The 13,101-nt window shown below is 42.2% G+C and overlaps 1 protein-coding gene across 1 annotated transcript; it reads left to right on the top strand.

Annotated features, from left to right (window-relative positions):
* On the top strand, nt 1-8,586 carry LOC104123576 (transcription factor E2F5). The gene is made up of 7 exons (XM_035891424.1): nt 1-442; nt 1,646-1,689; nt 3,121-3,185; nt 4,862-5,129; nt 5,825-6,025; nt 6,450-6,494; nt 7,847-8,586. The coding sequence occupies exons 1-7, from the start codon at nt 258-260 to the stop codon at nt 7,954-7,956; spliced, it is 918 nt and encodes a 305-aa protein (XP_035747317.1). The 5' UTR covers nt 1-257; the 3' UTR covers nt 7,957-8,586.
* The last annotated feature ends 4,515 nt before the right edge of the window (nt 8,587-13,101 follow it).

Genomic DNA, 13,101 nt, shown 5'->3' with positions numbered 1-13,101 from the left:
AGAGTTAGAGGGGAAGGAGAGAGGGCCTGCAAAGCAGCTCCAATGCAGAAAAAGCTACACTGCAAAAGAAAATAGGTAAAAGGGAATTTCAAATTTGATTTGAGGTTAAGAATTTTCATTTTTCTGTTAAAACGCTGATGGGAGGTTAAATGCTCATTTCCTTCATACTGAATATTAGTAGATTTTAAAAATGTCAAAAGTAGTCTTCAGAAATTATCTTTGCCTGTTTGCTTCACATTTTCACTTCTTGTGGTTTAATGAACCCTCATGCCTTTTTAAGAGGAGTAGGTGCTGGCTGCAATACAAAAGAAGTCATAGACAGGCTGAGGTATCTGGAAGCTGAAATTGAAGATCTAGAGCTAAAAGAAAAAGAATTGGATCAGCAAAAGCTGTGGCTTCAGCAAAGTATCAAGAATGTCATGGATGATTCTACAAACCACCAATATCCTTTTAAATGAACTATGCACGTCTTGGAACTAGAATTAAAGCAACAGTTAAAATGTAGGTAATGGGTAAAGCATAATGTAGTCCATTTATCCAGAAGCAAGGAAAGGACAGTATTTTTTTCTGGTTTTGGTTCAGAAAGAAAGAAAATATAAATCTTATTTACATGACTTTTTCACCTGATTGTATGATACCTGACTGTATGATTGGTAACCTGAAAATAATTTAGCACATATATATATATGGCAGTAATTTTTAAGTCTGTGGTAGAATCCTGGTGTCTTTATTTTAAATGGATTGTGCTTTCCAGCACTTGAGTTTATGGTTTCTTAGCAGTGCTTTACGTGAATCTTTGTGCTGCTTCCTTCTCTTGAAAAGATTAAGCTATCACCTAAAGGTAAATTGAGTTGACTGAAGCTTCTTGGGTTTGGAACTGGAAAAATACCCTGTCGTTAAATACCCCATGAGCAGAGAGTTCCAGCTACATCGCTTGTAACCGTGTGTTCAGCTGTCTTGCGAGATATTGAGCAAAATAGACACCTGAGATTTTGAGCAGTGATAAGTACTTAAGAATTGCTTGTGGTCGCTCTACAGAAACTGTTCCTGTAAAATGGATTTTCTAGAAAGGAGATTGAAGTTAGACATTAGGAGAAACTTTCCTTTGGGAGAGCTAGCACTGGAATTGACCCCCCACAGAGTTGGCGGAGTATCCATCACTGGAGGTCTTCCAGAAGGGGGGAGGCAAACATCTGCCTGGAATGTCTTAACAGTTGATCCTACCTTGAGACAGGGGAATGGGATGGCAGATGAACTCTCAAGTACCCTCTGGCAGTATTTTGGTGTGATTCCGGGAAGTCCTGATCCGTACTTGAATTCTGTAGTGTCAGTGAGGTAAATGGTATTCTTCAAAACAAGATTTTACACGTTCTCCATTTTTAGGAGACTCTCTTCTCACTAAAGCTATGCAACTTTTTTCTTTTTGCATTTTCTTTGCAGATACAGATTTTTTTTTTTCTTTAAAAGTCAAAACTCTGCTATTTTTAACTAGCCATTCTGAAGGCCAAAAAACATGCCTTGATTACACCTCTGAATAACAGCGATAAGTTTATAGTTTAGGCTCAGTTTGGACAAACTTCTTTTAGAGGACAACAAATACCAGTTTCATGTTGCTTTAAGAAAAATGTTCCTTGACATAAGTTACGTTTTCATACGTCACCCATGAAGACATCTGCAACTGCTTCAATGGTAAGTTGCTGCTAGGCTGTATTGCTTAAAGTGAGGGATTTCCCGATCTTCCTCTTGAAAACTAACTTGCTAACTAACCTGCTTTTTCCCTGTAAGTGTTTTGAATTTAGAAGTATTCTATAGTGATCAGCAGTAAGTAGATGTCTCTCATAATGTTCATGACTAGCAAGTTCTGGCATTTTCTAGTTGCACTCACATTGTATGGAATGGAAGCTCAGCTGGTTTTGGATGTCTCTTTCTGTATTCATACTTTGGAGCAGCTTGCCTCAGGCTGTGAACGGAACCAGGGACAGGGCATGTAGGTCCAACCCACCAGAAAAACCCAGCAGGTCCAAATTTTCTAATATTTTCTGGTGGCAGCTGCAGCCAGAGGGAGCTCCTAATGGTGCTATATAAATGAGTTCAAAGATGGGGCATTGCTACTAAATCAAAAGGATTCCTTCTGTACAGGAGGTTTGAAGAAATTGCCAAGAATTACTGGCAGAAGTTACTTGCCTTGACATCCTTTCCTGATCCTGGGGCACCCGAGGGAAGATTGTTGTTCAGCCTCTGGCTAGGCTCAAACCCATCTCTTTGCCACAAGGAAGGTTGTGTTTGGTTTTGGATAAAAGTGCAAGATTAGACAACTCCTGCAGAGTTTAGCAAAAATGAGCTGTTACTAAAAAGAGTTAGTCATTACAAAATGTGGAGGCACCTAGTACGCCCGTCACATAGTACTTCACTTGTCTCTTAGGAGGTAGAGAAAGAAAAGTTTTATTCCAAGTTACGGACCAAGGGGAAATGATGTGCAGGTAGGTGAGTGACCTGCAGTGTAAGGCAGGTTGTGCCAGTGCTGTTGATGTAAGTGTGATTTCCTGACTTTAACCAATACATTTTAGTGCACGCAGTAAGCCGCAGGTGAGTTTGATAGTCAGCTGTTTCATCCCAGTTGTATGTGCTGCAGAAGATGTGAGCTTAGATGCTGGGAAGCACTGGCACTGAAAATGAGCATGAAGACCTTTTCTTCCCTCTCCTGTTAAATCACTCTGTACTACCACCATGTTTGAAAGCCATAAAGTGAGCTGGACCAGAGAGCTGTTGTAGCTGAAAAAGAAACTAGTTAAATAAATATTTTCACCTCACGTTATGTATACAACTAGGAGATCTGGGGACAGTAACGAACAGGTAAAGGAAGTGCTAAATATTGCATTGCTATGAAAAAAGGTTCTTGCAACTATGCTCTAAGTATTGGAATTCTGTAATTTATATTATGCGATATACTTGGATTTTACAAGGACTATGCAAATCCCACCACATGTTTATTTATGCTAGAATTATGCAGTATTTTAAGTGGCCTTAGAGAATTGCCATATCTCATTTGAGTAGATACCATGCAAGACTTAAGAAGAATATGCATATGTAACACTTTCTTTAAAATTGCTGTTTAACCAGGAGACACACTTCTAGCAATTCAAGCACCTTGTGGTACACAGTTAGAAGTACCTATACCCGAAATGGTATGTACTGGTTTCTTGTTTACCTAAGTGTTCTAGAGGGACAGTGGAAAAGAAGAGCTACATTAGAGAGGAGGATTTCTCTCGAGCTACATGTGAGAGGGGAAAAAAATTAAAAAGTGAGATGCTGTCAGTGGAGAATGGAGGGGATAGGTGGGAAAAAGTGTATAGGGATACCCGGATAGACTCAATGTAATTCTGTCTTCTATTTAAAAAAATATCTAATAGTGGTTTTCTTTGCCTTCTCTTCTTCTCACTTGCTTTTTAAATGTTGCAGCTTTCCAAATTAAGTGTAATTGTCATGAATTCCCGTGAGAACTTGTGAGCAGCGACTTTCATGTGTCAAATTTCTCTCTATTGTATTGCTAAATCAGATCTCTTATGGAATCTTTTTCGGATTTAGTTGTAGGATTAGTTTAGATTTAGTTTTTGTTTACTAAGATGGTGCTAGACTGGGTAGAGAAACAGAGACTGCTGTCTCGCTTTAGCCAGAAGGTTTTAACACGCAGGATTAAAGTAGGAGGCCAAATTACTTACCCCTGTCCACCTTTAATTTTTTTTTTCTGTTGCAGTGCTCTGTTTTAAATAGGGTTTACATAGTTCAGAGAGCATTGTATGAAGCATGATAGCCACTGTGCTTGTAGAAGGGTGAAATTCACCTGAGAAGTTTCACAAGCTATTTTTAGTGAGGCCAAGCATGGTCTAATATCATAAGAACATCCAAAGCTAGAACCATGAAGCTGATCCCAGTGATACTATCTTTGTCCGTCTCTGCTGAAAACAGTTCAGGCAATGGAAAGGTTCTCTGCAGGACCAAAGTTAGCAGCTGTGAGGGGGGGGGTGGTATTTGGCTTTTTGTGGATGACTAAAACAGCTGATCTTAGTCTTCATCACCAACTTCAAATCAGATGTTTTTGGTTTGGTTCCCCTCCTCTAAGGCTCCTTTCCTACTTTTCTCATCCTCATTTTTTCTAGAACATTTTTCTACTTGCTGAAAACCTATTTGCTGAATTAGCCACTCTGCAGTCAGCAAGTCTCATTGAGACTGTGCTAGAGGAAGCTACTCCTAGATGTATTGCTTAAATAGCTTGCCAAAAGAAGGCCTGGCAAATCAGCTAAGAAATCATTTCTACCACCTCATGATCCTGTGTTCACTTGGTCTGGGTGAGATACTCAGCTGTTTTAGGATGCTTGGTGCCAACCAGTACCATTCTGAAGCTCCATTTAAAAGGAAGAGATTTAAATATACAGACATCATTGTTTATCATTGCTGTTATTGATGAGATGTAGCCCTGCTGTAAGTCTCGTGTGACTTGAATTCAAGACTTCTTTAAGCACTTTGAAGAATTGTTTATTTGTGTCTTCTGTAGCTGTGTTCTGGTCAGGTAAATACATTACAGGTTTGTAATCTGTTTGGTTGTTTGGGGTTTTTTATTAGATCACATGTATTAGTTTTAATTTTTTTTCCTGAGTATGATTTGATAGGTTTGAGCCAATTCTCAGCTCTTCCTAGTCATCTAACTAGAAGAGCGCTGTATTTATCTTCTGTGTCAGTATGAGAATTCTGTTCAAACACCTTCATTACTTTCTGTGGGAAAGAACTATGCAGTTACTGCTGTGTTTTCTAAAGTTCCAAGTTCTCAAGGAATGGTAATTTTCTTAATACACCACTTCTACAGGGACAGAATGGACAGAAGAAATACCAGATCAATCTTAAAAGTAGTTCAGGACCTATCCATGTGCTGCTTATAAATAAAGAATCAAGCTCCTCCAAGCCCATGGTGTTTCCAGTTCCTCCGCCCGATGACCTTGCACAGCCCCCATCCCAACCTGCAGCTCCAGCCACTCCCCTTAAACCCGCTACAGCTCCTCAAAATCCACCAGAACAACAAGGGCTTAACCAAGAGGAAGAGTTACCACAAACATCAGTTGCTGACACGCCATCGGGTGGGTCCAGGGTTTTTCCTACCTCAGATGGGTGGAGGGAGGAAAAGGACTGGAGGGAAGGAAGAAATGGAAAAGGAAAAGGTGGTAGATAAAGGAAAGATCAAGAATTTGCACAGCATAGCAGCTGTCTGTTAAGGACCTACCCCAAGGGCTTACTAGCAGCTCTCAGGAGGTTACAGAGAAGCCTCTTCATCTTCTGTCTGGTGAAACAGATTCTCCCCTTGTAGCTTCTCATCTTATACCGAACAGGTTTTGGATGTGATCCTGTTAATTATTCTGAGGTGCTTCTCCAGAATGCAGTATGGAACGAAATTGCCAACCTCTGATGGAGTATATGATTTGAACATGCACCTTTTAATGAGACAGATAATACAGGCACCAGTTCCAGCTTTTGTGCCACAAGGCCACTTACCTTCCTCCACATAGCCACAGTGAGAGACTGCCTGAATATCAGGTATTTTTTTCATAATAATAGTAGGGTAATATGAAAAGACTTAAAATGCTGTCCGTGTTACAGGCTGCATTTCTGAGGGGTCCCCATTACATTGTGCCTGTGACTTTGGAAGGGGGAGGCTCCTCTCACCTCACCCCAGATATTGGCTGTGTTCTCCTCAAAAGACAAAGCCTTTCTTGCAGGTGTTTTGTGTTCCCTTTTACCATGACGGACTTTTTAACGTGCCTGTCCGTCTCTGTAGGCAGCAGCGCGCAGCAGAACAGTACAGCCCCGGCAGCTCCTTACTCCAGCCTTCCAGCGTTGGTGCTGTACCCCAGCCTTTCGGGAGATGTCGCCCAAGCTACAGCTAGCTCAAATGACTACCCGGGCCTGCTGCCCCTGGATGTCAACTCTATTCTCAAGCCAAACTCATTCGACATAGCAAAGATGGAGGAGCCCGCAGGTAGGAAGAAGCAGTTGCTGTTCAGATGTTTTTATTGGTATCCCGCGCCCTTCCTTGTGACCAAGCCAGCGATGCGTTAAAGGGATGAGGCGGGATGATGGGAAAGGTGAGCGCTGTCCCCCATAGGAGAGGACAGGCCTTTGTTCATCTCCTAATGAAGCCACTGAGCCAGCACTGAGTAGCAGACTCATTTTAAGCAAAATACCTTCATATTATACATGGCTCTAGGGTTATAAGGGATCAGTGGGAGAAACATACCAGGAAAAACTGAGGGATACAGAGATGAATATGTTTTACATATACGCGGCATGCTATCTCTACAGCTCCTATGCCGCACGTGAGCCATACCCTACTTTGCAATTCAGTGTTTTAATGCAGAGAGTAGGTGGTGACTTCCATAAACACATGCTTCTGTCCTTCGCAGGAAATATCAGCGGGGACATTATTGATGAACTCATGTCTTCTGACGGTAAGTATTTAGCATCTTTACTTTTCTAATAATCACAAGTAGGTTTGGGTGACCTACTTTGTGAATCACAAGCATGGGTTTTGTGTGAACAGCACTCTTGGTAGATGCCTGTTAAATCTGACGCCAAGAGTCCATATGGAACTACTTCCTTCCCCTGGACTACCTCCTCTATCTTTGTCATTCTTGTCTTTGCTCCCCTTTCCATTCCCTGCAACGGTTTTATTTAACAATCAAAATATGAAAGCCTTAATCCAGCAAGCACTTACATGCATGAGTAACCCACCAGTCCTTAATTCAGGAACAAAGAACACGCTGATGACTAGAATGCTGCCTTTAAAAAAAAAAATTAAAAAATCTGGTTGAATTCTGTTCTGCCTCAGGCTTCCTGCAGGAGCTTTGAGTAAACATTTGGGAACGCATTTGCATGCCTGCATGCAGACTGATGCGTGGCCAGTTGCGGTACGCTAGAACAGTGTGTCACTCGTTTCTGCTCTTGCCACCTCGGTGGCCGTATGCGCGCAGAAGTGAGCTCACACGCTCCCTGCCTCTCTGCTCTGTCTCACTAAGGTGCCAGGCAGAGGTGAACGCAGGTGGCGTTGTTCCTCTTGCCCTGTAAACATGCTGCTGTGAGCAGCCTCTGCTAATAGCTGCCTTTCAAGCAGGCAAACTCAGGGCTTATGCAGAAAGAACCATGTAATTAGAAGATCCAAGGGCAAGATGGGGTTATGCAAATGTGCCAATACATGGGCTAAAATGGAAATAGTCGCCACTGTCAGAGCAGGTACAGCTTATCTGCACTAGGTTAGTGTTCCTGAGGTACAGCATGTGGGCTGAGGCTTGTGTTCCCTCCCCAAAGACGGCTTCAAGTCCATGCTTGAAATGCAGTGCAGAGAGAAACTGTTAGCCTCCATTTTTCATCTGTAAAATACAGATAATGGTAACTTCCTTACCTAAAAGGATAAATATTGGAAGGCTGATATATGCAATACTGTAACAAGACGAAGGAATATAAATGAATATAAGTGATGGCTTTCTGATGAAAATTTCAAAAGCTACTCAGAAGCTCCTTTGCTGCAGGAGAAATTAAGTCCATGCTCCACAGCCATCACTCCATTCCAGCAAACGAATGTGAAATACTAGGCCAAAAACATAGACACGTCGCTTACTGCCTTAGTTTGAAGGCAATAGAGGTATTCACAGTATGTATCCTAGCATGCTTGTTAAGACTATCGGGACTATTTTAATTATTAAGACTAACCTTGATACCAGTGATGACAAACATACTGAATTATGAGATGGGGCTGATATTCCAAAAGTGTTTTAATTAAAACTAAACTATTCCTGCTTTACAGTTTTTCCTCTCTTACGACTCTCTCCTACTCCCGGAGATGACTACAACTTTAACCTGGATGATAATGAAGGAGTCTGTGATCTCTTTGATGTGCAGATACTAAATTATTAGATATTGTGTCAACCAGACTACTTATCTACCTCTAACTATAACATTCTAGACTTCTTCATAACCTAAGTATTTGAATAATGAATGTATAACTTCTTAGTTCACTGACTCTGGGAGTATATTTCCTTTTGCTTCCTTTAACTACTTCACAAAACAAATTCAACAACCAGAAAAAAAGGGCTTTTATCAAACATTCTGGCACGTTTTTTCACCTGAGTGTCCGCTGTGCAATCCAATTATTTGGAGTTTTCTTAAGTAAGAAAAGTGAAAATGCTTTATAGCCTTTTGATCATTTTTAAAAACAGCATTTTCTTTGAAGCTCTACTGCCAAGAAGCTTTCTATATTTTTTCAGTTTTGAAGCTTTCACTGCCAAGCTGAAAAGTGAAGGATATCAACTTGCGTTATGCTAAATTGTTTCAGTGAACCGATTTTGTGAAGTGCCTTCTGTTTTAGCACTTTAAGTTTCTCACACTGACTTCTGACATTCCACTTTCCTAGATGACAGGAAAGGTCTGTTTGTAGTTTGTATTAAAGTGTGCCAATACTTGTATATTAACAAGATTTTTTTAATAAAATTGTACAAAGCCATCAGTATTTTTGATCTTCATTTCTTGCAATCCCTGCATTGTCCATTATGCATCACAACTGAGATAACAGGCTTGTGGCAGCATCCACATTTGCTGGTTCCTCTTCCATGTGTGTGGAAACCTAAAGAAAAAAGAGTTACAGTTTAAAGAAAGTGGTATCTTTTTACTCTGCTGGAAAAAAAAACCCTAATAAATACCTGTTGTCCAAAAGATTAGTTTGCCTTTATATATTTAATTTAGGCTACTTTGGGGGGTTACAAGATTCACTAAACTTGACAGATAAGCAGCCAATAATTTAAGCTGCAGGAGAAAGACAAAGCATCGTGCCAGTAATGTAACATACGCGGCCAAATGGAAATAGGCTCGGCTTTTAGTTCAGGAAATGTTCTCGACAACGTAACCGTGCAGCTTTGGAGAAAATACTATTATAGCTTGAGTGATCAAATTCAGCATTACGTCCTGTACAGCCCTACCAGCATGTGAGCAGTGACACAATCTGAATTCCTGTCTGCATGCAACAGCAAACCAGAAGGGATAGGGCCACTGGCACCAACTGCCTTGAAACCCTTGTTCAGCCTCATCCTGTGCTGGTGGCACTGTCGCCTACGTTTTTTTTCCCTCAGCCTCTGTAAGGTATTTGACACTCATTCGGTTGCTCCCAGCCATACAGAAACTTGATCACCCCAGGCACAGTAAATAAAACTCATCTCTACTTCATCCTGGCCCACTGCTTTCTCCCTCCCCTAGACCATGCCCAGTACATTAGGAAGAGTCAGCGTAAAGAGTTTGTACAGAGGAGCTCATCTGCAGTTAAATTCTGTGAATTATTTCTTGCTCAAGACTGCCTGTAGCCCAGTTTAATAGAGTAAACAAAGGAATGAGTGAAACGCTGTCTTGAACCCTAAGTGCTACAGGCAAGAGCTGTAGTACAGAAATTGCTGTTTCAGGTGTTGCTACTTCTGATGAGGGAATATGCAGGCTTAGGAATCAGGAACAGAAAGAGGCAGAGCTGTTTGGTTCAAAGCACTATCGGGTGCTATAGGGAGGGAACAGCAAGGTTCATCCTTTCTGTGTCTATTCATGTTGAGGCATAAGTCTCAAATCAAGGGGCTGGAGCTGGAGTTAACTTTAAAAAAAATTAAAAAACAGCTAGAACATAACCTAAAAATGTGTTTTGGAAGCATGCTCCAGCTTGGTTGCCCACCCTCTTCTCTCTTGACTTCAGTAGTTATAAAGCACTTGAATATGCTAACCAGATTTCAACAGTACCACACAACAGAAATTAATAAAGCTGGGCTTGTAGCTTTAAAGCAACTGCATTAACTGCCTGCAGTCTTAGAGCCAGAATATAATGCTTTGAACATGCATTTTCCTTTCATTTACCTCCTCAGATTTTTACAAAGAGAGATTACCTGATTACTCTTCTGAGGTTCTGCTGCAGTGCCCTTTGATAGATGCTGTACTTCTTTCTGAACTTCATCAAATGCTTTATTTATTGTGCTAACTTTCTCAGCATTTCTAATGTTTATCTGAGAGGGGAAAAAGAAAACACACATTGGTATTTTTAACTGAAATTCCATTGGCATACGAAATTGCACCATTTTTGTACAACTATTATACAGCCAGCGTTTATTGCGTATCTTCCAAAATTGCTTTTTAGTAGGTATGTTTTTAAATTTGAGTTTTATCTGTTACTTAATTATATCATCTAGTCATGTACTACTAACATTCTAATAAATTGAAAATTATGAAAGTAGTTAAACTTGTTCTATTGGAAAGGGAGCCCATAGTGATCCAGAAGCAGAACACAGAGAAAACAAAAGCCAGGCTGCAGGCAGGCCCTGCTACGTCCTCAGCTCCCCTTTAGCTGGAGTGGAATTCCAGGAAGAGCTCCTTCCTTCATTTGCAAATGATCTTACCATTCTGTTCTTCCAGTAGTTTGCCTTTCAGCATCACACCTTGCACTCCTACTCATTCATACTGTAGGCTTGGCCAGCAACATCTACCAGATTTTGCTGTGGTATTTGAAGAAACTTCTATGGCTGTAGCAGACGAGGACGTGTGTCTCGTCCCTGGACACCTCAGCCTCACTCACTAGCCCAAGTCTGCCTTTGTAAGTTATTTCAGCAAAGATGCTTGCTGTCGAAGGGGAAGAGCGAATATACGGACACGTGCTGTGCTCTGGAGACAGTAACCTGTGGTAGAGGAGCAGGGTGGATACATGGGGCCATCAACTTTCACCACTGCAGCAAATTAAAGTTCAGCTATCTCAGCCCTAGCACCTCTTGCTTCTGAAGCACCAAGTTTGGAACAGGATGGTAGCCAGGTAATGGCCTATTACATTGCAAATGTTCAGAAGCACGCTCATACTTCTTCAGGCAATCCCAAATTTCAGGATACCTACTGCTGTTCCAAAGGCTACCCCTGTAATTCACCTCTCAACAATTTACATAGGCAGAAGCAAACCGTGAACTATTACACATGTTCATTTTGCTTTCAAAGCTTCCATGATTTCAGAGCATGCATGCATTAACAATAATGCCATTTATACTGAGTGACCAAGAGAACCAGTAGCAAGAACGCAGTGGCAAGAGGCCAACGAAACAAGCCTATTCAGATTAGCAGTTTAAAATCATAATAACCTGGATGGTGACTTGAGAAATACCGACTCGGCTCCTAGTTCAAATCAGAGTGGATGGGACCACGGGCAATGCAATTTACAAGGAGCTTAGGTTTCCCATTGGGGCTTGTTACAGTTTTCCAGCTTCACAGGGGTGCTGAAAGGATCCAGTCAGTTTTAGTACCCGATACCCTCAGCTACTCTGGCAGGACGACTCCGCAGAAAGAGGCTCTGTAGCTAGCATATGTATCTTCTATCAAAAGTTGTTTCGATAGTTATAATGGCCTTTTATCTATTAAAGAATAAACCTATTTTAACAGGTTTTTCTGAGCATTTTCCTATACTGCTTAATGATAAGTAAATCCCCAAAGGCTTAATTAATTAAAGAATACCGCTTCAAACACACAGAATAAAATTTTACTCCTAATAAGCTACTGACTTTTCATGAATGTGTTTTTAAACCTGTTTCTCCCTTTATTATACGGAACCCTCTAGACTAAGTGGAGATGCGACGCCAGCAATATGAAATTGTGCTGGGGCTCCCTGTTTATTTCCAAAGTTTGTTACTTCCCTGTCTTGTCTACCAGATTAACCTGTCAGGTGGCTTTAGCTCCCAGGAGGAAGTCTGAAAGGGACTTTTTTCAGAGCTGCTATTTACCTCTGTTTGCCCAGCAGACTGCAACTAAATCTAACGGGAAGAAGCAGCCACTAGCTTCCTGCTTTCATCATCGGATGCCCTTCTAGAGGGACCCGCTGAGCTCTCAGCAGATCGCACAGCTCAGGCCGAAGGCAGGGTTTGAGGAGAAGATCCCGTATAATGGCTTGCTGCTGCCAGGAGGAAAACTCTTGCTTAGATCACCCCCATCCCTCCTCTCCTGCATCGCTCCCAGCCACGCAACCGGCCCGCTCCCTCCTCTGGGCTGTGGTGCTTCCTGGGCATGAAAATGGCAAAATACTACATTTGCCTGTTTATTTTTCCATTGCTCTGGTGTGTTAAATCGGCACACGGAAGGGTCTGCAGAGCACTCCGGCCCATCTAAGGTGTCAGAGGGGGGAAAAGACAAATTGAGAATAAAACATACAGCAGCACGCACTCTTAGATCTGTTCACTGCATCTCACTGACACGGTTTTACTCAACAGCGGAGACAAACAGTTTATGGATCAGAAAAGGCTCCATCCTTTCTGGTTCTTCCGTTGTGTGCGTGTCGCCCAAACTTTTTCTCTTTGCACTTATTCATAATCAAGTTTCTTCAACTCATCAACCCAGCAGAGAAAAACGCAAAATGCATTCTCAGTTGCTTTCACTGCCCTTTTAGCAAGTTGAATCACCTAGGACACAACGAGTTCCCCAGCCAGCATCCAGGCAAGCTGCAGGAACGGAGCCTGGAGTCGGGAACGGAGCGGGAAGGAGCAGGTCCTCCCGTGGCAGCATCTGCGCCTGGTGGTTTGCATCAAGCCGTTTCGTTACACCGGAGCTTGAATTACGCCATCGGTGACGCTGCGAGCACTGCCTAGTAGCTGCAAGCTCATTAAACAACCGATGACTTCAGCAGCACGCCTCCCAGCACGCACCGTACCGCACCCAGGCGCCATCAGGCAGTTTCTAAGCGACCCCCCTCAAGCAGAGCAGCCTGAAGCCGTAGGTGGCGGGTGCCTGCAGGAGATCAGCCAAATAAAACCTTTCCGTGCTCCCCTTTCGATGGCATCAAACCCATAAACCAAGCTTTCAGGTGGAAGTTGCGTCCTTCGCGGTTTTGCGCCCGCAAGAACGCTGCCCATGATTCAGTCACTCGCGAGCGCGGGCCTAAGTCAGGGCAAGGCCTTTCAGTACCTAAAGGGGGCCTATAGGAAAGAGGGGGAAAATCTTTTTAGTAGGGCCAGCTGTGACAGGACAAGGGGCAATGGCTTTAAACTAAACCAGGGTAAGTTTAGACTAGAT

This window comes from Egretta garzetta, unplaced genomic scaffold (genome assembly GCF_000687185.1).
Source record: "Egretta garzetta isolate BGI_Z169 unplaced genomic scaffold, ASM68718v1 scaffold793, whole genome shotgun sequence".
NCBI lineage: Eukaryota > Metazoa > Chordata > Aves > Pelecaniformes > Ardeidae > Egretta > Egretta garzetta.
The sequence above is the reverse complement of the archived record's forward strand: the minus strand, read 5'-3'. Positions and strand labels throughout refer to the sequence as shown.